The sequence below is a fragment of the Cebus imitator genome, unplaced genomic scaffold (assembly GCF_001604975.1).
Source record: "Cebus imitator isolate Cc_AM_T3 unplaced genomic scaffold, Cebus_imitator-1.0 Scaffold325, whole genome shotgun sequence".
NCBI lineage: Eukaryota > Metazoa > Chordata > Mammalia > Primates > Cebidae > Cebus > Cebus imitator.
This window is the reverse complement of record NW_016107640.1, coordinates 2,174,211-2,195,789: the sequence shown is the minus strand read 5'-3', so window position 1 is coordinate 2,195,789 and position 21,579 is coordinate 2,174,211. Positions and strand designations below refer to the sequence as shown.

At 38.2% G+C, this 21,579-nt stretch overlaps 1 protein-coding gene across 4 annotated transcripts in view; it reads right to left on the bottom strand.

Moving 5' to 3' along the window:
• The window catches only part of DMXL2 (Dmx like 2), a 180,225-nt gene extending 169,562 nt beyond the window's left edge, over positions 1–10,663 (bottom strand). For 3 of the 4 annotated variants that reach the window (XM_017504636.2, XM_017504637.2, XM_017504638.2), the window contains exon 1: positions 10,229–10,541. In XM_017504636.2, coding sequence (XP_017360125.1) covers positions 10,229–10,315 — 87 coding nt within the window. In that variant the 5' untranslated portion in view covers positions 10,316–10,541. Of the gene's footprint in view, positions 1–10,228 lie in introns of all 4 variants that reach the window. The other variant, XM_017504635.2, reaches the window with a different exon arrangement.
• Between the last annotated feature and the right edge of the window lie 10,916 nt (positions 10,664–21,579).

Sequence of the window (21,579 nt, the reverse complement as noted above, 5' to 3'; positions counted from 1 at the left end):
AAAAAAAAAAAAAAAAAAGGTTAATAAAGTTGATAAACCTCTGGTGAAGAAAAAGGGAGAAGAACAAATAACCAATGGCAGTAATGAGAAAAGAAGTAACAGAGATGCTGCAAACCTAAGATGATATTAAGAGGCTGCTGTGAACAACTTTATAATTATAGATTTGAAAATCTACACAAAACAGAATTAGAAAAATAATTATTCAAAACTCGTTCAAGAAAAAAAAAGTAGTTAAACATTCTCAACTCAGTAATAATATAAGCTTCCTCTACGAGGACTCAGTCCAACTTACCAAAATGTTAAATGAGGTTATCTCTGGATTATCCCATTATAAATGATTTTCTGTTTCTTCTGCATTTTTCCAAATTATCTAAAAGGGCATGTGTTACTTTTTACATTGCAGGGTGGGGTGGGAGGGAGGCTGAGGACTGAGAGCTTTGGGTTCCAGTCTTAATTCTGCCTTAGTTCTAACTAGGTGGCTTTCATTAAATCATTTAATTTCTCAAGAGTATTGTATACTCATCTATGAAATGAAGATACTAGACTAGATTTAATTTGTAAAGCAGACTTAATTTCATGTATCAATTTAACACACAAGATAAATATTAATCCTACTACTTTAAAAAATTGCCTTGTTTTCTATATACCAACCACATAAAGACAGCACTAGTTAATATTGCTGGGAAGAACGGCTACAGATCAATTATTCTATAGTCAAAATCATCACGTTAGTATATGATTCCCAATTTAACTAATTTATCGCTAATAACAACATACACAAAGTCCTCTTGTACAACAGTACAGTTTAATAGCTAGTTTATCTTTTATGTACAACACCTAGGCACTCAAGTATTTTTCGAATAAAGGATAACCAGTAAATGATACTCATCAAAATTATTCTGGGAACTGGAAACTTCCAGTTTTACTTTCTATATTTCAACATTGTATGAATTATAACTTTTTTATAATGCAGATATTACATTAATTTTTTAAAACAAAAAAATCTGAATTCTTTGTGGTTTTAGCTTTTTGCTTTTAATGGCCAAACTGTGCTTTTAATTTTATCTATATAAAATTTATCCAGCATGAAATTATCACAGCCATGTCTAGATGTTCCATTTGTCCACATATTAGCATATTCTTAAAATTTCCTTAACAGAATCTTGCTTCTATCCAAGAGTACTCCTTTGGTTGAGTTCAGATTACCACCAAGTAGGGCAGCCACCTCAGTCATGTATTTGTTAGGGTCCTCAATTTTCAATTCCAAGACCAGCCCAGCTGATTGTTAAAATGTGTTGTGGACTATACTGAGTGCCCCCAAAATAAATAGCTTGAAACTCTAACTACCAATGTGACTGTATTTGAAGGTAATATAAGGTTAAATGAGGTCTTAAGGGTTGAGCCCTATAAGACTTGTGTCCCTAAGAAGAGGAAAAAGACACCAAGAGTGCATGTGCACAGACGAAAGGCCATATGAGGACACAACAAGAAGGGGGCAATGTACAAGACAAGGAGAAAGTCCTCCAGGGAAACCAAATCTGCTGACACCTTGATCTTGGACTTCCAACCTCCAGAACTACAAGGAAAAAAATTCTGTTGTTTAAGCCACCCAGTCTGTAGTATTTTGTTATGACAGCCCTAGCAGATTAATATAACATATTAAACTTCTAAAATACAGAATCTCTACACTCCAGGTATTTGTCAGGCTAACCTGTAATTCATTATATATTTAAGTCTTTCAAAAGCATCACTGAGAAAAATTTGAAAACTGCCTGTCAATATCTCTTGATTCATTAATATACATCCTTGGATTAAACCAGACCAGCAGAACTTTATACCTAGATTGTATTATATCACAGCTCTCTGCCTTCATCCCATAAAATTGATTTTTCTAAATATGACCTAATGCCACTGACCTATATCAAGAAGTGTTATAAAAAATGACCTTATGAAAAGATAACTTTTTATTGTAAGAACGTTGTGTATTACATTAAGTACCCTTTCCATTTACTAATTTATTAAGTTCTTTTTTTGTACCATCTTCTGTTTTAGGTGCTAAAGAAACAGCAATTAAGGGCATTGCAAGCACTCAGGTTTTTACTGAATGGGGAAAAAAAGCCATGTGAAAGTTTGGTATGAGAGGCTAACAAGACTTTATTTATATTTTAAAAGGAGTATTCTAGCTACTATGTTTTTCATAAACTGAAGGAGGATAGACTAGAGGCAGAAAAGGCAAGAAGGCCATTCGAGATTTAACTGCCATAATCCAGGAGAAGAAAAATGATGGTGTCTTGCACCAAGGTGATAGAAGTAGAGATGATAAATAGTAGTCAGATTCTGGATGCATTTTGAAGGTGTAACTAATAGAATTTGCTAACATCAGATATGGGATATAAATGGAAGAGAAAAGACAGATTATAAGGAAACTAAAAAAAAGTGGAGTTGCCATTTATTGATTTAGGAAAGACTGGAAGAGGAGAATATTATCAGATCTTTGTGAAAGCTACTAGACCTTCAAGGAGGAGAAGTCAAAAAACAGCTGAGTATACAAATCTGGAATCAGGCTGAGAAGGAGCAGTTAAGCATTGGAGAAGAAAACTAAGACGGCTAGAAGAATGAAGTGTTTCAGTACAGCAGAAAAAATATTTTTGTAAGAGAGAAGGGAGAAACTGCTAGAACCACACAGTTGAGTAACAGAGAGCTACAAATCAGGGTTTCTCACAGTACTACTGACATTTTGGGCAGTTGCGGAGGGCTATCCCATGCACTATAAGACAATTTATCAAAATCTCTGGCCTCTCCTCACTAGACGGCAGTAGTAATTCCCCACTTCCAGTTACAGCAATCAAAAATGTCTCCAGACATTGCCAAATGTCTCCTGGGGGACAAAATCATACCCAATCTAGAACATTAATAGAGGAAGTAGCCTTTGCTGAAAACAATGGTTATTCATCCACATAAAAGGAATGATGGTTGTTATCTATGCACAAGAAAATAAATAAACAAATAAGGAATGATGGGATTATTATGGGAAAGGTATATGATGATATTATGATTACCTCCTACTGATGAGATCCTCTTAAGTGTAGATGCAGTCAAGGCCAGAAATGATATAAAGAAGTTGCTAGCACAAAACCAAAATCATTACTCCTAAGAAAATGTATGGAATTTTGTTTTGAACTACAGCTACCATATGAGCTACATATATCTGTGAAATGAGTCTAATTCAGAATTATTATAAGTTTTTTGTGTCCATCTATGCCTACTAGCAAAATGGACTTAGGACTTTTTAGTTTCTCGTAAAATCGCAAGAAGAAAACACTACTGATTTAGTATGAATCAATGGGTTTCTCCTAAAATCACAGGAAGAAAACATTTAGTATGAATCAAATTAAATGCTATTATTCCCAAGAAGCCTCAATTTTCAGAAGTGAAGCAAATAGACCTAAAGGAACATCTCTCCAATGATAATCCATCTAAGAGGGTATTATTTATTCCTTTATAATAACCCCCACCAAATTACCACATATAATATTTAGAGGAGCCTAGCTCTATTTTCTCTATCTGAAAGAGGTAAGATAACCACTACATTGTTTAGGTGTTCAGGACTAGGGGTAAACAGCATTAAAGGAAGCCTCAGGAATTACGAAATGAGAAGATCTGAGAAAAAAAAAAAAAAAAAAAAAAAAAAAAAAAAAAGAAAAAAATTAAGAAAATAAAACCCACAGACAAAAATAAGAAGTACAGGTAACTGGTTTCACATTTACATCAAGTTCCAGGATTACATGAGCTATCTTTAAGATGGAATGAATACAGTCATGCCACCTTTCTAAGTTGTACTTGCTCCTTCAATATCAAGTTACATCATGGATCAGGGTTTCAGAGCACTAATGTAATGCAAAAAGATTCTACAAATTCGAAGAGACTGAAAACCCAAAACTTCTATGAAAATATCTGGCTTCCAAATTTGTTTTAAAAAATTACTGACAAATGGCCGAGTGCAGTGGTTCACACCTATAATCCCAACATCTTGGGAGGGCAACCCAGGTGAGGCCAAGAGTTCAAGACCAGCCTGGCCAACAATGGTGAAATCTTGTCTCTACTAAAAATGCAAAAATTAGCCTGGCACAGCGGCACACACCTATAATTCTAGCTACTGAGGAGGCTGAGACAGGAGAGTCACTTGAACCCAGGAGACGAAGGTTTCAGTGAACAAAGATTGCACTACTGAATTTCAGCCTGACAGAGCAACACTCTGTCTCAAAAAAAAAAAATTAAAATGACAAACTAGAAAAGTCTTACTACATCTGAATTGTAGATATTCTGTATTATTATCCCATTTGAAATACTGCCTCGTTTTCATAGAAGGAAATTAAACTGGTCAGCCATTACTTGTTTTTCCACTGTGCCATTATGGTTGTTACCCAACATCCTGTGCTCTTTCAGGTAATTAAATAATGAGACTGATTTGTTCTAAAAATTTCCCAAGATCCAAGTTAAGATAATCTGATTATAATTTCTAAAGTAATCTTTTAAATACCCCAAATGCTAAGAACAGAAACTAACAGAATAAAGATATTGGATGGGAAGAGGAAAGCTGCCAAGAGAACCTAAACACCATCACACTGGCCCCATCTCCCACCCAATACTGTACTGTGGCAGTCGCAGGCAACTATTATCTGCCAAGTGCCAAGAACCAAAACATAATCAAGAGGCTCCTCCTCAGCTGTAAGCCCAAAGACTCATTCCTAGACCCACTACTTCATAAATGCTCTGCATGGCCTACCTACTGAGCCAGAAAGGAGGTTAGACTCCCTAACTGTGAGGTCTGATCGAGTCTTGTAAATACAAGGTAGAAGCAATATACAACAAAACTCCAGACCTACAACTTCAACACAACCACTTTATGTTTCTAGTCCATTTTCTCTTTTGGCCCCTGAAAATCTCTTAGAGAAGTCCACATAATTTTCATTCATGGTCTAAATACTTAAAGAATATCTTTAAGAACTTCTTTTACAGATGAAAGACCTAAAATTGTTTAAGTGATTTAGCCAACACCATGTAAGTTGCTGGTCTCTGACCTCCCATTTTGGGGGAAGGCATTACTCAGAACCTTACCAGAATTTCTGAGTAGCTGCCAGGAGTCTTATTGCTACAAGCAGGAAGGCTAATTAACAATCTACACAAGGACATAATAACTTATATAATCCTATATTCACATACTGGCTAACACTAAGCCCAAGCCCACAAGGTTTTAAATGTATCTGTTTAAATAAACAAGAAGATACACTCCAAGAGCAAAGGGGCCAGTTTCTCTTGGAAAACAAGCCCATTCTAAATTCTTGAATTCTGTCTTTCCCTTTCCTCTCAGCTCAGCACAGGTTGACACATTAATAACCAGCCAGTACAGAAGCATGTTTCTAACTAACTCCTTGATTCCCCTGGCCAAAAGTTATCTCTTAAGTCTCCCTGAATATCCACAAGAATTTAAATGCTGGTAATACTGCACAGCTGGCATACTGTGGTTAGGTACATGCCTTTTACTCTCCTATTAGACTACCAAGTTCCTACACTTCTTCAATAAACTCTCTGAAATCAAGACTATGTCTTTAAGTTCTTTTTTTAATACCCACAAAGCTTAGCACGCCTATGTGTTCAACATTTGCAAAATGTATTAACAGGTTGATCCTTTTCAAAGTTTGGTGTTGCCATAACTCTAGGACTGAAATGTTATTCTTAGGTGTTATTTTTAGGTGTTCAGGACTAGGGGTAGACAGCATTAAAGGAAGCCTCAGGAATCATGAAATGAGAAGATCTGAGAACAAATCTTCTTATTTAACACATCTTAACGGTAAAGACATATCTAAATGCCATAAAAGAGGTTATACAACATTATCTTCTAATTTTTAAATGAAAGGTTTTCCATTAATTTCCAAACTTTTGTTGGTATTTTAATTAAAAAACAAAATCAAAAACAAAAATTGAATGTCAAAATACCAGGTATGTTTTCCTGAAAAGCTACATGTTTGAAAATTATATTTTTCAACATTCTATGAGCATCTGTTATTTAATGAAGAAGTCCTGGGGTTGAAAAATAGCTTATGTGAAGAAAACAGTCACTCAATAATTTATCCTTTGTATTATGTCATTCCTTTGCTTCTGCTGTTCTTGTCTTTCCAAACCTTCATCTTCCATGAAACCTCTTCTTGTCTTCCCAACTATTTCTTCCATCTGTCTTATAATTATATAAATCATCTTAATATCTGCCAGCATATTATAAATTTCATAAGAGTACAAATGACTTAGGCCGGGCGCGGTGGCTCAAGCCTATAATCCCAGCACTTTGGGAGGCCGAGGCGGGTGGATCACGAGGTCAAGAGATCGAGACCATCCTGGTCAACATGGTGAAACCCCGTCTCTACTAAAAATACAAAAAATCAGCTGGGCATGGTGGTGCATGCCTGTAATCCCAGCTACTCAGGAGGCTGAGGCAGGAGAATTGCCTGAACCCGGGAGGCGGAGGTTGCGGTGAGCCGAGATCGCGCCATTGCACTCCAGCCTGGGTAACATGAGTGAAACTCCGTCTCAAAAAAAAAAAAAAAAAAAAAAAAAAAAAAAAACCAAAAAAAAAAAAAAAAAAAAAAAAAAAAGAGTACAAATGACTTACTAATTTTTGTAAACTGATCAATATGTGCAAATCATGTCAGACTGGAATAATAGTAACTGGCCCTATACATCTGAAAATAGTCTCCAAGCCTTAAGACCAAATATTGAAAATTTTTAATTAAAAAATCATCATGTATCATAATATTAATATTTTAATATGTGTAGTAAAGTTGGAAAAAAAAAAAGCCAAGGACTATGCTTCAGAAAAGAAATAACATAATAAGAAATTTACAATATATGTTGCATAAACCCTCAAAACATTCACTGAAAGGTAGTTAGAAATGTTTTAAAGGCAAAATAAAGCATAAAGCTCATACACACTAGAAGATTCATCTCTTCGAACTACAAGAGATTTGACTTATTGCAGGATAACAACATTTCCAAAACCTAGATCTTACACTGAAAGAACAAAATTGTTCAAAAGGTGATGTTTTAAAATGTGGTATCTACTACTACATTTACAAAATCACAACTGAATGTTTAAGATTCAATTTAATTCAATGTTAAGCTATAAACTGCCTAAACACTAGCGAAAAGCATCATAGCTTACGTGTTACCACTAAAACCACAGACATCAACTCAGACTGTCCACTACCATGTCACTACTGCACAAATTGGGACATCATGATATCATCAAATAGTCATTCACAACCAACCAATCACGCCACCCACCATGCACGCCAAAATATATAACACACCATTTCTTTGAATTATTAAATATCATAAAATCCTTTTAGAACAATTCTGTTCTTCAAAAATGTATCAATTTATAGACTCTGAAATAAAGTATGTATTTTCAAAAGGTTTTCAGGTTACCATGAAACACAACATCAGCTAAGAATCATCAGATAGTTGCAAGACAGTAGTTCCTTCTACACTATGTCTGGGAGGCCTTCCATCCATCCACTAATCCACCTATGCATCCACACACCCTCTCCAGAGCAGGCACTTTGATATTAACAAGGAAATACACTGCCAAGAAAAGCCCACCTGATGAGAATTCACAAGACCTTCATTCCAGGTCCTGGCTGGTGCCCTTTTTAGTCATCCGATCCAGAACTAAAGCTTCTTCATCTGATTGCTCTAAAATCAAGTGACATGCTCCATGAAGAGGAGTTTTGCTTTTTATTTTTACTATACAAATATAGGAATTCAGGTATCTGTTAGTTGATTCTAGCGTGCTTGAAAGCAGCTTGTTCTCTTTTTTTGTTGTTGTTTTAAGCCAATTTGTTCACAAAGCCCAAGAGGTCATTTCTAGTTCATGGCAAAATTATAACTGGATCAGTGCATTCAAAACTAAGGTATTAAAATGAGATGGTGTGCAAAATGAGTTTGAATTTGCATTTGCCAAAAGACCAAAATAACAGTGTCGCACGCAGGCATCCTAAACCAGGTAAATTTTGAGTCGAATTTGGAAGACAAAAAGGACTGCCTTGTTGCAACATAAAAATGCAGGTTAGAGTAAGAAGATCAGTATGTAACAGAGGAGCCCAAGCGAGGAGTACATATAATTAAATACAAAGTCAAAGATAGCTGGACAATACTTGACAAGTTTACATTTCCTAACACAGCTATTAGAAACAACTACATATTCTTAAGCCAAGAGTGATATGGTAAAATCATACTTGAAGAAAATTATCCTAGCAGTTGTGTGGAGGATGAAGAAGTGATCGGACACGAGTGTCAGAAAATCCAGTATTGAAAGCTTTTATATTAATATAAATAAGATTCTAAACTAAGGTGGTGGTTAAGAACATAAAAAGGAATAAATCTGGTAGACAGTGCAGAGAGTCAAATAGACTTGGCGAAAGCTTGAATTAGGGAGGTGCAAAAAGATTTGAAAACGACTTTAAGCATCTGGTCACAGGTGGCCTACAGCATAACCACACCTGCACAGCATTAACAGTTCTTACATAGGCTTTTCCAGACTGCATCTGAACCCGTTTATTTAGTTCTATAAACCAGGCCAGCAGTGAGACAGCACTCCACTTTAGATGGAAGCAGAAAACTACCACCATTATCACCACCATTCTAGCAGGAAAATATCTACAACCGAAGATTCCAGATTTGTCTCTTGATGGAGGAAGCCCACTCTTCTAACCCTGAGGAACTTCCTCCCTATCTGCATTATTGGGGAACAGGAAAATTTCACTTCTCTATCCCCCAAAGATTTTCCACACACTTGAAAGCCAAGCTCAGTTCTATATGGATCTTTTAAGTCACATTTACTTGACTTAAAACACAGATAACACCATTGATAGTGATAGGTGTAACAATATAAGGCAGGCAAATCCTATTTTTCAAGGGCTCGTTCTAAACTGGAGCTAGGCCAAGTTGATTACACTATAAAATTAAAGTGGCTAAAAAGCAATCTTGTGGGGTTAATGTATCACAAAACATTAAAAAATAATGTTCCAGAATGCACTGCTACATAATGATTCTGCAGTTTTGCTAAAGCTTCTTTTATTTTCTGCAGTTTTAAAAACACTATTGGAAAGCAGACATCAGATCAAAGGGTTTCACTTGTGTAAAAACCATACCATTATGCTACTTCCAATTTTATCAAGCAGAACACTTATCAGTAACAAAATGTATTTAATAAAGCTCTGGCTACCTACAGCTCCTTTTAAGGAAGACCATGTATAAATTGCATTTCATTTTTTAAAAACTCATATTAATCTATAGGAGTCTCTCTATGAGTAAACAAAGCTCTAGGGCTTGAACATTTCTATTCTCAAAAAGGGAATGAAGAGTTCAATCTCCTTGAGAAAGATGTCTACTTCATCTAGCTTTTAAGGAGGTTCTAAAACGTTATGTATACACACACTTTTCTCGCACAAACAAGAAAAGCACTGTCGTAAAATTTTCACATTGCCTTACTATATGTATATTTTTTTAAAAGGCTACTTTACAGATTAAAATATTACCTAGGCGGGTTACCAAACTGCGACCTCCTGATAGGTCTCCCAGCCACTGTCACTCCAACCCTTCTATTCTAAATCTTTCGGGCGCAGACGACCAATTTTTTTTTTTTTTCTGTTGGAATTAAGATCCTGCATATCAGAAGATAGTGTCAGGCTTAAAGCCACAGACTCCAGCAGCTCCTCGCTGCCCTAGCACAGCGGGCAGAGGGAGCCAAGGCGCAGCATCGCCTCCACGCTCGAAGACCAACACCAAGTCTCTTCACCTCCACGCCGAGAGCAGGTGCAAAACGCACGCTCTGGGGTTTCAGCGGCGCCACCACCTTACTCCGCCGCAGACAGACCCAAGGGCCACCCTAGGAAGAACCTTCTAGTCCAGTCACCTAAGGCCCGTTTGATGGGGGTGGAGAGTGCGGTGGATTCCTAGCTTTTCCCCTAACGGGTGATTTCCTACACCAGCCGCAGAACGCACGGTCCCACTGGTCCCAAGGAGAACTAAACCCTAAGGCTGCAAAGGGACCACGGGTGGGGCCCACCAACATCTCACAGCCTCCTGAGGACGCGTAGGCCCTGGACAGGAGGTTCCTGCCCCCGCGTCTGGACCCTGGTCTCTTCCCCTCGGGCTCCCGGCCGCCGCTCACCGTGAAGGGGACATCCCCGACGCTGCCCACAGAGTAGCAGTTGTCTCCAGGGTTGACAGCCCCGGTGAGGACCTGATGCAGATGCATCTCCGGAGCCTGAACTGGACAAAATGCGCGAAAGGGGCAATGAGCCCCGCGCCCGGCCTCCCTCCGGCCGCGAGAGCCGCTTCCCTCAGTGCCTCCCTCGGAAACCCGCCCCGCGGAGGCTCTGGCTTAAGTCCTCGCCCCCCTTTCGCCTTCCCGCCGCTTCGTCCCAGCCATAGGAGCTCCTCTACCGCCGCCGCCGCCCGGGTCGCCGCTCAGCTGCGGAAATGCCCGGATGTTCCCACTGCCTGCTGCACCGGCGCACAAATGCGGGAGGAGGGTAAGAGTGCGTGTGAGGCGGGGGAGGGCGCCGAGGGGAGCGCGCGAGACGGGCGCGTGCTGCAAGGGACGCTCAGCTCAAGGGAGAGGGCCTGCGCGCGCGCCCACCACGGCGGAGCGACGGTCGACGGGAGGTAGAGCCCTCCTCCCGCGGCAAAGCTCTCAGCTCAGTCTTTTTCCCCCTGCCCCGCGTTTGCGCGTGCGCGCGCCGTGGTTTCCAGGGCAATTGCGCGCGCCGCTGCGACCCTCCGTCCCGGGATTGCGCGCGCAGACGTACGGGAGTTCCCTTGGACCCTCCCAGGCTGCAGCGGCCGCTGACTGAGGCGGAGGTGGGGGCGGAGGCTGAGGTTGGGGTGGGGGCGGAGTGGGATGGAGGTCGCGCGGGGCCACGAGGCATTCGGACGCCGGGGACGCGCAACGAGCCTGTTTTGCTGTGTTGAATCTATTCCAGGATACAGTGTGCAATGGTCAGTGCAGTTGACCTCAGAAGAAGGACACTCGTCACCAGGAATTTCCACATCGGGATATCTTAGATCGCTTCAGTCTTTTCCAAAGTGCAGTACATAAGATATTTTATTTTACATAAACAATTAGGCATCTTGCAACTATTTAGAGAAGCCGTACTCTCCTGACAGCTAATTATTTTGCTCCCACCTTTTGTCACGATTACTCTAGACTGCAAAAAGCCCCCTTAGTGACAGGTGACTCCTTTAGACTCCTTCTTTCCATAGGTGATGTCATGAATTCGCAGAATGGCTTGATTTTCCATACTGTCTGCCAAACTTTGAGTGGTTGATAACAAGGATCGGATCCCTGCGGCAGGTCAATTCATGGCAAAAAAAAAAAAAAAAAATGTAACCGATACTATGCTTAAGTCACAGGATAAGGAAGTAGGGGATACCAAGGCACAACTATCTGTAAAACCAGGCAGAACGCCAAAAGTGTTGTGATTGAGATATAAAAGTCTGTACACCACAGAAGAGGAAGAAGGATGTTGACAAAGGGCATGGATAAGGAGTTATGGAGACATAACCTGACATAAACACTGGGTTTAATTTTGACAGGTTGAGGTAGACAAGAAATGCTGCAAATACAGTACAGAAAATAGGTGAGTGTTGGAGGTACAAAGATTAATGTTTGAGGCAGATGATTTATAGGGTGGAGAAAGGAAATAATACTTAGCAAGAGGTATCCAAGTGGCCTATCTCTTGGCCTACCAAAATATGGACAGTCTTGAATGCCCAAGAAGCCCAGATTTCACTCTACATGCAGTGAGGGTATTTCAGATGTTTCTGAGTACAAATTTCTATCATCAGAGCTACTTTGAGATGACTTTGTAACACTTTGAAGCATAAAGGGAAGGGTGGGGGAGATTGGAGGCAAAGATCTATCAGTGGTTGGTAATCTTTTCAGTAGAAAGTACTAGGAGGAATAAAAAAGAATTCCTAATGACCTGGGGCATTTTCCTTTTCATTTAATGCATAACTGTTACCCCCAGACACCCAGACTAGAAAGTGTCCTCTCTCTCTCTCTCCCCTTCCCCACTTTCCTTCTCTCTCTCCTCTTCCTCCCCTCTCTCCTCTTCCTCCCTTCTGCTGCCCCAAATCCAAGAGTTCCTTTTCGAGATCCCAAATTCCTGCCCCTCATTATTTCCACTGCCATTTACCTTCATTGTAAACATTACTTCTCATTTAACTACGGTCATAGCCTTCCAAATGGTTAAACTGTCTTCCATCTCTTGCCTCTCCAATCCATCCACCATTCTGCAGCCAGAGAAACCTTTTTTAATTTTTTTTTTTTTAAAGAGAGCCATCTCCCCATTGTTGTTCAGACTGTACTCAATTCTCCCGCCTCAGCCTCCTGAGTACCTAGGACTACAGGTGTACGCCAACCCACAGGCTCAGAGAATGCTTTTTAAAGGAAAAAAATCCTCTGCGTAAAATTCTCCAGTAGCTCCCCAATCCATCTGGGTTAAAGTCCAAACTCCTTAGCTTGGCTGAGAATCCCATCCAATCTGGCTTCTGCCTGATCTTCCTGTCTTATCTCACAGGCTGTTCCCTTACAGCCGTTAGGTTCCAGCCCCACTGAGCTAATGCTGTTTCCAGAGCATATTATGTTCTTTTATGCTTCCTTCCTTTATGTATGATCTTTGCTCTGTCTGGAATGCCCTTCCTCCCCTTGTTGACCTGATAAACTTCAATTTGGCTCAGGGCACCTATTCAGTAAAACCCTCCTTGACCAACCCAAACACTCTGAGGCTTCCTTCACTATAAAACACCGTATCGCATATCTCAAAGCAATATAAGTATTGTTTGTATGTGTTTCCCCTAGCAGAGTCTTAGATCTTTCAAGTCAGGATCCATATCTGATTTTCCCTGTTTCTCCAGTACTTGAACTATAATACAAATAAGTTGACATATAAGATTTGAATGTAAATAAGAGCACCCAGTTTTGCAAAAAAATGTTATGGGGTAAAAAAGTACCTTTCATTCTTTATAAAAGTGTTCAAATGATATTATAGTGGTTTTATAGAGGGAAGTATTATATGTTCATATAAATACAGTATTCTATGTACATTATACTGGATTCTAGGAAATTACTGACTGCATATTTAATTACATACTACTGACCATGAATAAAGATATTAAGCTACACAGCTAAAAAGAAATATACTGAAAATATTATAGCAGACAAGAAAACAAAATAAAAATGAAGAACCATGGAGACAAATATTGGAGATGTATGTTGGCACTAGCGACTAAAAAACATGTCACAATATCAAATACATCTGAGAAAATTCCTTTACTGTACTTGCAAATACAGCATGTAGCAGTAAAATCGTGTATAAAGCAAGAAGTTAGTACGATATATCTAAATAAACTTTACATGAAGGTTTAATTCATATAAACAAATATTTCAGTAAAAAATTGGAACAACTCTTACAACAAAGTAATAAATTTGAAGAAATTCTAATGTTATGTTCATACACAGAAAAAAGGCAAATATGTTACCAAATATTAATACATATTAAATTGCAGAAGAAACATTAAATACGTGTTATAGAAGCTAGTTTTTGACAATAATGGCCACATAAGAAGTGAAAGCTATTTCTAAGTGTCGTAAAGCTTTTATCTTTACCCTCAAAACTTAAAGAAATACCATTCTTAAAGCCTAAGATCCATTGTTACTACTGGATTCTAGATGAATCTTTTAATCTTTGACTTTCACTGCATTAGAAACTAAGTCAAAACTATCATCAAACAACAAATTGTACTCAGGTTGCCAAGAGTGCTACTAATTCACATTATTGAAATCATTTCACATTTGGCTCTTGTTTTCCAGCATTCCATGAAGTTTTAGCCCATTCACACAGTTCTGAAGTTTTGAGCCTCTTTCTTTCTCTCGGTATCAAACTCAAAATCTGAAGCCTGTATCCACCTGTTCTCTTCCCTCATGAATCCTTTAAATGGCTTCTTGATAGCTGCATCTCAAGGTTGCAAATGGCTAATTAAGTCTCCTGGAATTACAGCTGAGCCTTTTATAGTCCAATCTGATCAATCAAAACTCATTCCAAACTAATATGACAGGTTTCCTTGGTAGCCCACCAGGGCAGCTAGACCACACTTTTGACTGCCCACAATTTCATCTCTTCCTTGTTATCTAAACTTTTTCATGGACCTAAAAACAAATTGGAAATTTTTTCTTCTGATTTTGGAAATGACTTTCTTTTTAACATTAGGAAAAGTAGTAGTTTTGTATCATTAACAAAATATGCTAATCGAAATGTAAGATATAATTTCTCAGGTCTAAAACACTTTTTTTTTTTTCTTTTTGCTTGGACTTGAAATCCCAACATAACTCTTAATAGTACCTTTGGGGTTGGGTTTAATGGCACATTGAATGTGTGCCATTAAATGTGGGACTTAGTTTCCCAGCAGTATCACATACCTATGCGTACTAGTTATCTATTACTGTGCAATAAATTACCCCCAAAATTTATCAGCCAAAAATAACAATAGAGATTCATTATCTCACAGTTTCTGTGAATCAAGAATTTAGTAGTAGCTTAGCTGGAAAGTTCTGGTTCAGAGTCTCTCATGAGATGGCAATCAAAATGTCAGCTACATGCTAAATAAAAGAAGCTGGACACAAAAGACCACATGATTCATTTGTATAAAATCATTTATATGAAATTTTCTGAAAAGACAAATCTATAGTCCCAGAAAATAGGTTAGTGGTTGCCTGGGGCTGAAGGTGGAACTGAGAGTGACTGCTAATGGATATGAGGTTTCTTTTTGGCATGATATAAATATTCTAAAATTAGATTGTGGTCATAGTTGAGCAGTTCTGTAAAATTACTAGAAATCATTGAATTGTATACTTGAAGTTAGTGAATTTTATGATAAATAAATTATACTTTCAATAAACCTATCTAAAAAAGGAATATCAACCAGGGATACAGTCATCTGAAGTCTTTCCAAGATGACAGGCTCTGTTGATGGCTGGCAAGTTGATCCAAACAGGTAGATGGGGGCCTCATTTTCTCACTATGTGTTCCTATCCAAAGTGCTCTGTGAGTGTGCTCAAGACATGGCAGCTGGCTTCTCCAAGAGCAACTGATCCAAGAGAGAGATCAAGGTAGAAACTGCAATGACTTTTATAACCTAGCTTTAAAAGTCACTCACCATCACTTCCACCTTATTTTATTGGGCGCACAGGCCGGCTGTAACTTAGTATGGGAGACTATTTCCCAAGAAAGTGAGTGCCAGGAAGGGAGAGTTGTGAGCAGCAATTTTGGAGGCTGTCCACTACACCACGAGACTCAAGGACTTTATCTTCAAGAGTCAAAGGGCTTCATTTGTGTCATTATTACTCCTCCCGACAGAGGTAACTGGAATTTCTACTTATAAATGTACAGTGTCATAATGCTGATCTTTGATATATCTATTATTAGTTCTTCTTGCTGAGCTATCTATATAATTTCAATATGCAATTTTTCAAGTTATTCCATTTGTTTGAGGATCTAATACCCATTTTTAAAAAATGTTTCTTCTAGTTGTGGGGACCTTACAGTTTTCCTAGGGAGGTCTAACACTTGAAGCTGTTGGTTTCTACAGCTGTATAGCAATGGAAGCCCTGACTTTCTGTTACCAGTTCATTTTGCAGTCTATTGTGTTAAAGCCTGAAATTGATGTTGTAGCAATACCTGTATTGCTCTTCAGTCATAAACTATAGCAATGATGCACTTTAATCGAAAATATCATAAGAGTGAACCTATATCAATTATCACTCTAACAAACCACTCTGAAACATAGTGGCTTAAAACAATAATTATTATTATTTCATATGTTCTGTGAATTGGTTGGGAAGTTCGTCTTCTGGTTTCACTCATACAACTACAGTGAACTGAAAGTTCACCTGTGGTAGAAGGTCCAAGATGGCCTCATGTCTAGCAGTTATGCTAGTTGTTGTCTGGGGTGCCTTAGTTCCCCTTTATGTGGCCTCTCATCCTCCATAGACTACACTGACTTTTGTACATGGCAGTCTCATGCCTAGCCTTGAAGGTCAGAGTCAATTCTACCATATTCCTTGGTCAAAACAAGTCACAGAGCCAGCACAGTTTCAAGAACTAGGGAAATAAAATCTACCTTTCAATGAGAGGAACAGAAAAGCCACATTGCAAATGGGTATAGAAGAAGTTATCAGCCATCTTTGCAAAAAAATCTATGGCACAGCCTCAAACTCTACCTTTGACCATCTCTGTGGCCTCTGACTTGTTATATTTGCTTTGCTTTAGTTAAGAATGCCACTAATAGGATAAAAAACTTATGTATCTGCTGTCTTTCTCTGCTAGAGGTAGCATTAAATTATCTTCTTGGTGACTGTAACTCAGACTCTTAGCTCTTTCTCATTCGTTATGCCTTTGCCTTTTCTCTAATATGAGTGCATTGGACATGGGGCAACTTTTAAATACCTTTCTCTGAGGCAAAGGTGAATTTTTTGCATCTTATAAGCTGGTGAATATGATAAGTTTTCATCTAGTTAGATTATTTTGTTTCTAGGTTCTGAGAACACTGACCATTTAGAAGGGGCATAGAGAAGATTGGTTCATATCTTTGCAGGTACCTATTTATGATTATACTGTGCAAAGTAATATGCTCCATGTATATAATTTATTTCCTTGATGATCACTGATTAGTGCTTTTATAAACCCATTTAAGCAAGAGCTTAAGTGGTAATTTTTTTAAACATTTTATCATATGAATAATTATATAGAGTAGACCAGATACAAAAAGTATTCGCTCTTGCTTATCTTTTCAACTGCTTCTTTCAACATTCCTGACCTCTAAACGTAGGGTACAACAACACTAAAGTAAAGTAATTCCTTTCAAGACCCTGGCCACTGGCTAATTTCCCTGTCCAGAAACTCCCTCACTATTATCATTACCACCACCTAGTCAGGCATGGTGGCTCATGTCTGTAATCCCAGCACCTTGGAAGGCCGAGGTGGGTGGATCACCTGAGGTCAGGAGATCAAGACCAGCCTGGCCAACATAGAAAATCTCTTCTAAAAATATGAAAAAAAAATTAGCTGGGCATGGTGGTGTGCACCTGTAGTGCCAGCTGCTTGGGAGGCTAAGCTTGAACTCAAGACGGGGAGGCTGTAGTGAGCTGAGATCACACCACTATGCTTTTTGTTGCCTGGGCAACAAAAGTAAAACCTTTGTCTCAAAAAAAAATCACTACTACCACCACCACCACCGCACTCCTTACCTATCTCAACTCCAACTCTTTAAAAATTTAGTTCAGGCACCCCCATTTTGGGAAAGCTTTGCACAGTGTGAATTAGATTCCTTTGTTAAATACTTTCAGTATTCTCTTACCTTTTCTGCCTAGAAGACAGAGACTGTGTCTTGATGTTGACAATTTCTGATTGCCTTTTCTATTATCTGTTTTCTCTTCATTAGAACCCTCAGTTTTTAGCTGGGAAATAGATGCCTGGAATAAAGAATACATTTCCCAGCCTACCTTGTTGCCAGTTGGTTATATGGCCACATTGTGATCAATGAGGTGTTGATCAAAGCAGAAGTACAGCAGTTTCTGGAAATTTTCCTTAAAAGATAGCTATCATATCCTCCATGCCTTAATCCTTCCTTCCTCCATCCTATTTCCCTTGAACATAGATGAGATCTCTGAAGCTCCATTTTGGAGCATGAGGATGAGGGTTCAACCCTAAGGATGGTAGAGTTAAAAACCATCAACTGCCAGATGCAGTGGTTCACACCTGTAATCCCAGCACTTCAGGAAGCTGAGGTGGGTGGATCATTTGAGCTCAGAGTTCCAGACCAGCCTGGGCAACAAGGCCAAACCCTGTCTCTACAAAAAATACAAAAATTAGCTGATCATACCTGTAGTCCCAGCTACTCTGGAGGCCAAGATGGGAGTTGTACTGGAACCCCAGAGGTGGAAGTTGCAATGAACCATGATTGCACTACTGCACTACGTCCAGCCTGGACAACAAAATGAGTCTCTGTCAAAAAGAAAGAAAGAAAGAGAGAGACAGAGAGAGAGTGAGAGAAAGGAAATAAGCTGGAAGCTTGTCACTTGTCACTGAATTCCAGGCAACCGTGGAGCCTCCTCAACAGCCCTGGTCTTTTGCATCTGGATTTTTACATCAGAGAGAAATAAATTTCTATATTATTTAAGCCACTATTTTGTGTGTCTCTGTTAGAGTTGTTGCTGATTCCAACTCATACTCTTAGCTGTGTGTGTATGTGTGTGTGTGTGTGTGTGTGTGTGTGTGTGTGTGTGTGTGCTTTAATTGCTAAAGCCTGGCAAAGTGCCTAGAACACAGTAGGAACTCAAGAAATGTTAATTAAGCCAAGCAGTTATTAACTGTACTGGGGGTACGTTATGTAAATTTAGTTAGTGAAAATGTCACAAATATTTTAGAACTTACATACCTTTCCAAGGCCTCAGGAAACAAAATACTACAACCTGTAGGGAGGGCAAATAGTAGTTGTGGGAATAGAAGGTTAGTAGTATTGAGATAAAGGATAAGGGCTGAACAAAAGTTGAAGTTAGTTATTAAATCAGCCATGGTCTGCTATGTTTTTGCTGGCATGGTACTTGAGCAAAATACAATTTTAAGGAGAGAGGGACAAGTTCATTTGGTGCTATACTTAGCAAAATGAATTTGTGTCGTTGTTCTGGTCGCTGAGAGAAAAATCAGTCAAGCTAAGAATCAGGCATTGTGGTGTTGAAATCACCAAGTATTGTACAGTACTATTAGGGGTGGGCCAGGATGGTCAGGGGACCGAGCCTCCCAACACCACACTCCTAAAGGGAAGTGAGAGTGGAGGAGAATCAGCACTTCCTCATGGTGAAGAAATGGCATCCCTGCCTGCATGAAAGAATTTGTATCTGGGGGCAGAAACAAGCAAGTGCCAGAGGATCTGGCTCCAGTGTTTGTTTTCTGTTGTTGTGCGGTGGTGGTAGTGGTGATGGTGGTGGTTTGTATTTCCCTAATGTCCCTACATGCATCAGATGTTAACCAAAAAAACCTGATGTTATCAATTGACTTTCCTTTTAATCTAGTTCTGTATACTGCAAGCCTATCTGTATAGGCATATTCCTGTGACCATTAACCCTTCTACATAGAAAGCAAGATTATGAAAAATGTTCAGGATATATTAAGATTTTTATTGCATTATTCAAAAAGAAGATTATAAAAAGAAAAAGGTGTCCACCAACACATGAATGGATAAATAGTGCTATCTACATACAATAGAATATTATTCATCCGTAATGAAGTACTGATACATGCCATAATGTGGATGCCTTTGAAAACATTATGCTCAATAAAGGAAGCCAGACACAAAGGTCCCATTGGTCACACATTTATATAAAATTTCCAGAACAGGTAAATCCATAGAGATCTTAGAAAACATATTGGTATTGCCAGGAGCCAGGGAAAGAAGTGAACAGGGAGTAACTTCTTAAGGGGGTACAAGGTCTCCTTGCATAGTGATAAAAATATTTGGAACTAAGATAGAGTTGATGGTTGCACAACACTGTGAATGTATTAAGTGCCTCTGAATTGTTCACTTTCAAATGATTAATTTTATGTTTCATGAATTTTACCTCAGTAAAAAGAAAGTCATTTTTTGTTAATTAACAGAAACAAACTGTGTGTGTATACAAAGAAAAAGTACATTAACAGTTCTCTTGTCTAGTTGATAAAATTATAAACAAGTTTACTTTCAATCTTCTTGCACATTTGTTTCAAATTGTTCTACAATTTATATGAGTTGCTTTTATATTGGGAAAATATAATGATTTTAAATTTTTAAACAAAAGATGGTCTTTCTTTAAGTCTATGAAGAAATTTAACTAAGAAACTAGGAAACAGTGCTCAGATTAATATTATATATTCTATATCAGTTGCAAAATTAAATTTTAAATGAGGATATAAAGTTTTATGGAGTATATTTCACTATTTTTAAAACATAATAATTTTTACACACTCATGTAAAATTTCAAATGTGAATGCAAAAGACATGTTTAAATTTGTTTTAAAGACAGGAATTGCAGACGGTTCCTGAAAAAGTCTATGGGCCTACTGGACCTTTGAACTTGGAGCAGTTGATGACTTCCACTGCTCTGCAACAGTGTCAGTAGGCCTACAATCCTGAAATCTCACTGCCTTTGAAAAGCCCATGGTCTTTCTGCTAAACAGAGTCCAAGAGACCCACCATATCAACAGCTTCTTTTGCTTAGAGATCTTCCTTCCCCTCTCCAACTACAGCTCCACCCCAATTCAACCTTGTCTTCAAAGCCCAGCTTTAAAATAACCTAGGTAAAATCCTTCCTCCCAATGATGTCAAATAAATTGGTCCCACCTTCCATTCCCCTAAATCTTTGTGTCTTCACTATGAGATTTATCATATTACTTATATTACAGTACACTTTTTCAGGGAGTTAGCAGCACAACTCCCATGCAAATATGAAATGAAATTATGCCAAAGATTTTATTCAACTCCTTGATGAAAAAACCAGTAAGACATTAAAATAATTCAAATAAGAATTTGACTAATATTTATATTTTCTACTTGACAAAGTTCATTTGCATTGCTTATGAAAATGAATTAGTTGTATTGCTATCAGTTTTCCAAAAATTTAGCTTTTATTCTCAGTGTTTTCAAATAGCCTAGTCAATAGCAAATCAATCAAATAGCATCAAACAATGCTCCAAATTCTCCTAGGCAATACCCAGCTCTTCACTGAAGGTACACTTGACAATTTATTTTGCCTATTTCTAAGTTCTGAATAATTTTTCTTGACAATTCATAGCTTAGATCTCTGTCTACAGAGTCTGTCTGCTAGAGTATGAGCTCAAAACTATATCAGATATTGGTTAAATTACATACAGAGATCACCTTCATTTCAGGCAGCAACAAGTACTCTAGGGATACAAAGATGATGCAAAGGCAGAAAAACATCTTCCCCTGACTTCAAGAACTTATTTAGTACATATTAAAGCATATAAACAAATAATGTATATATAATATGAAAGAGCTATACCTTAAGATAAATCTGTGGCATGTACAAAATGGAATCATGAGAGAACACAATTAGGATTATTTTTAGGAAATCGATAATTCCACATATTCCTCATGCAAAAACTTGTTCATGACTTCCCTACTGAGAATTCAGTTCAACCACATAAAAAAATTTTGTCATTTTTTTTTGTGAGGAAAGAGACTATAAAGAAAAAAGATAATAATATGATAGGTAATATTTATGGAGCATATTATATTTAATGATTATGACTACCTAATAACATAGGTACTTTTATGAGCCCCTTTTTATAGATGAGGAAACAGAAGCACACTGAGGTCATACAATGCAAGACTCTGTAGACAGAAATATAAGCTATGAATTGTCAAGAAATTTATGGGAATAGGCAAAATAAAGTGTCAGATATA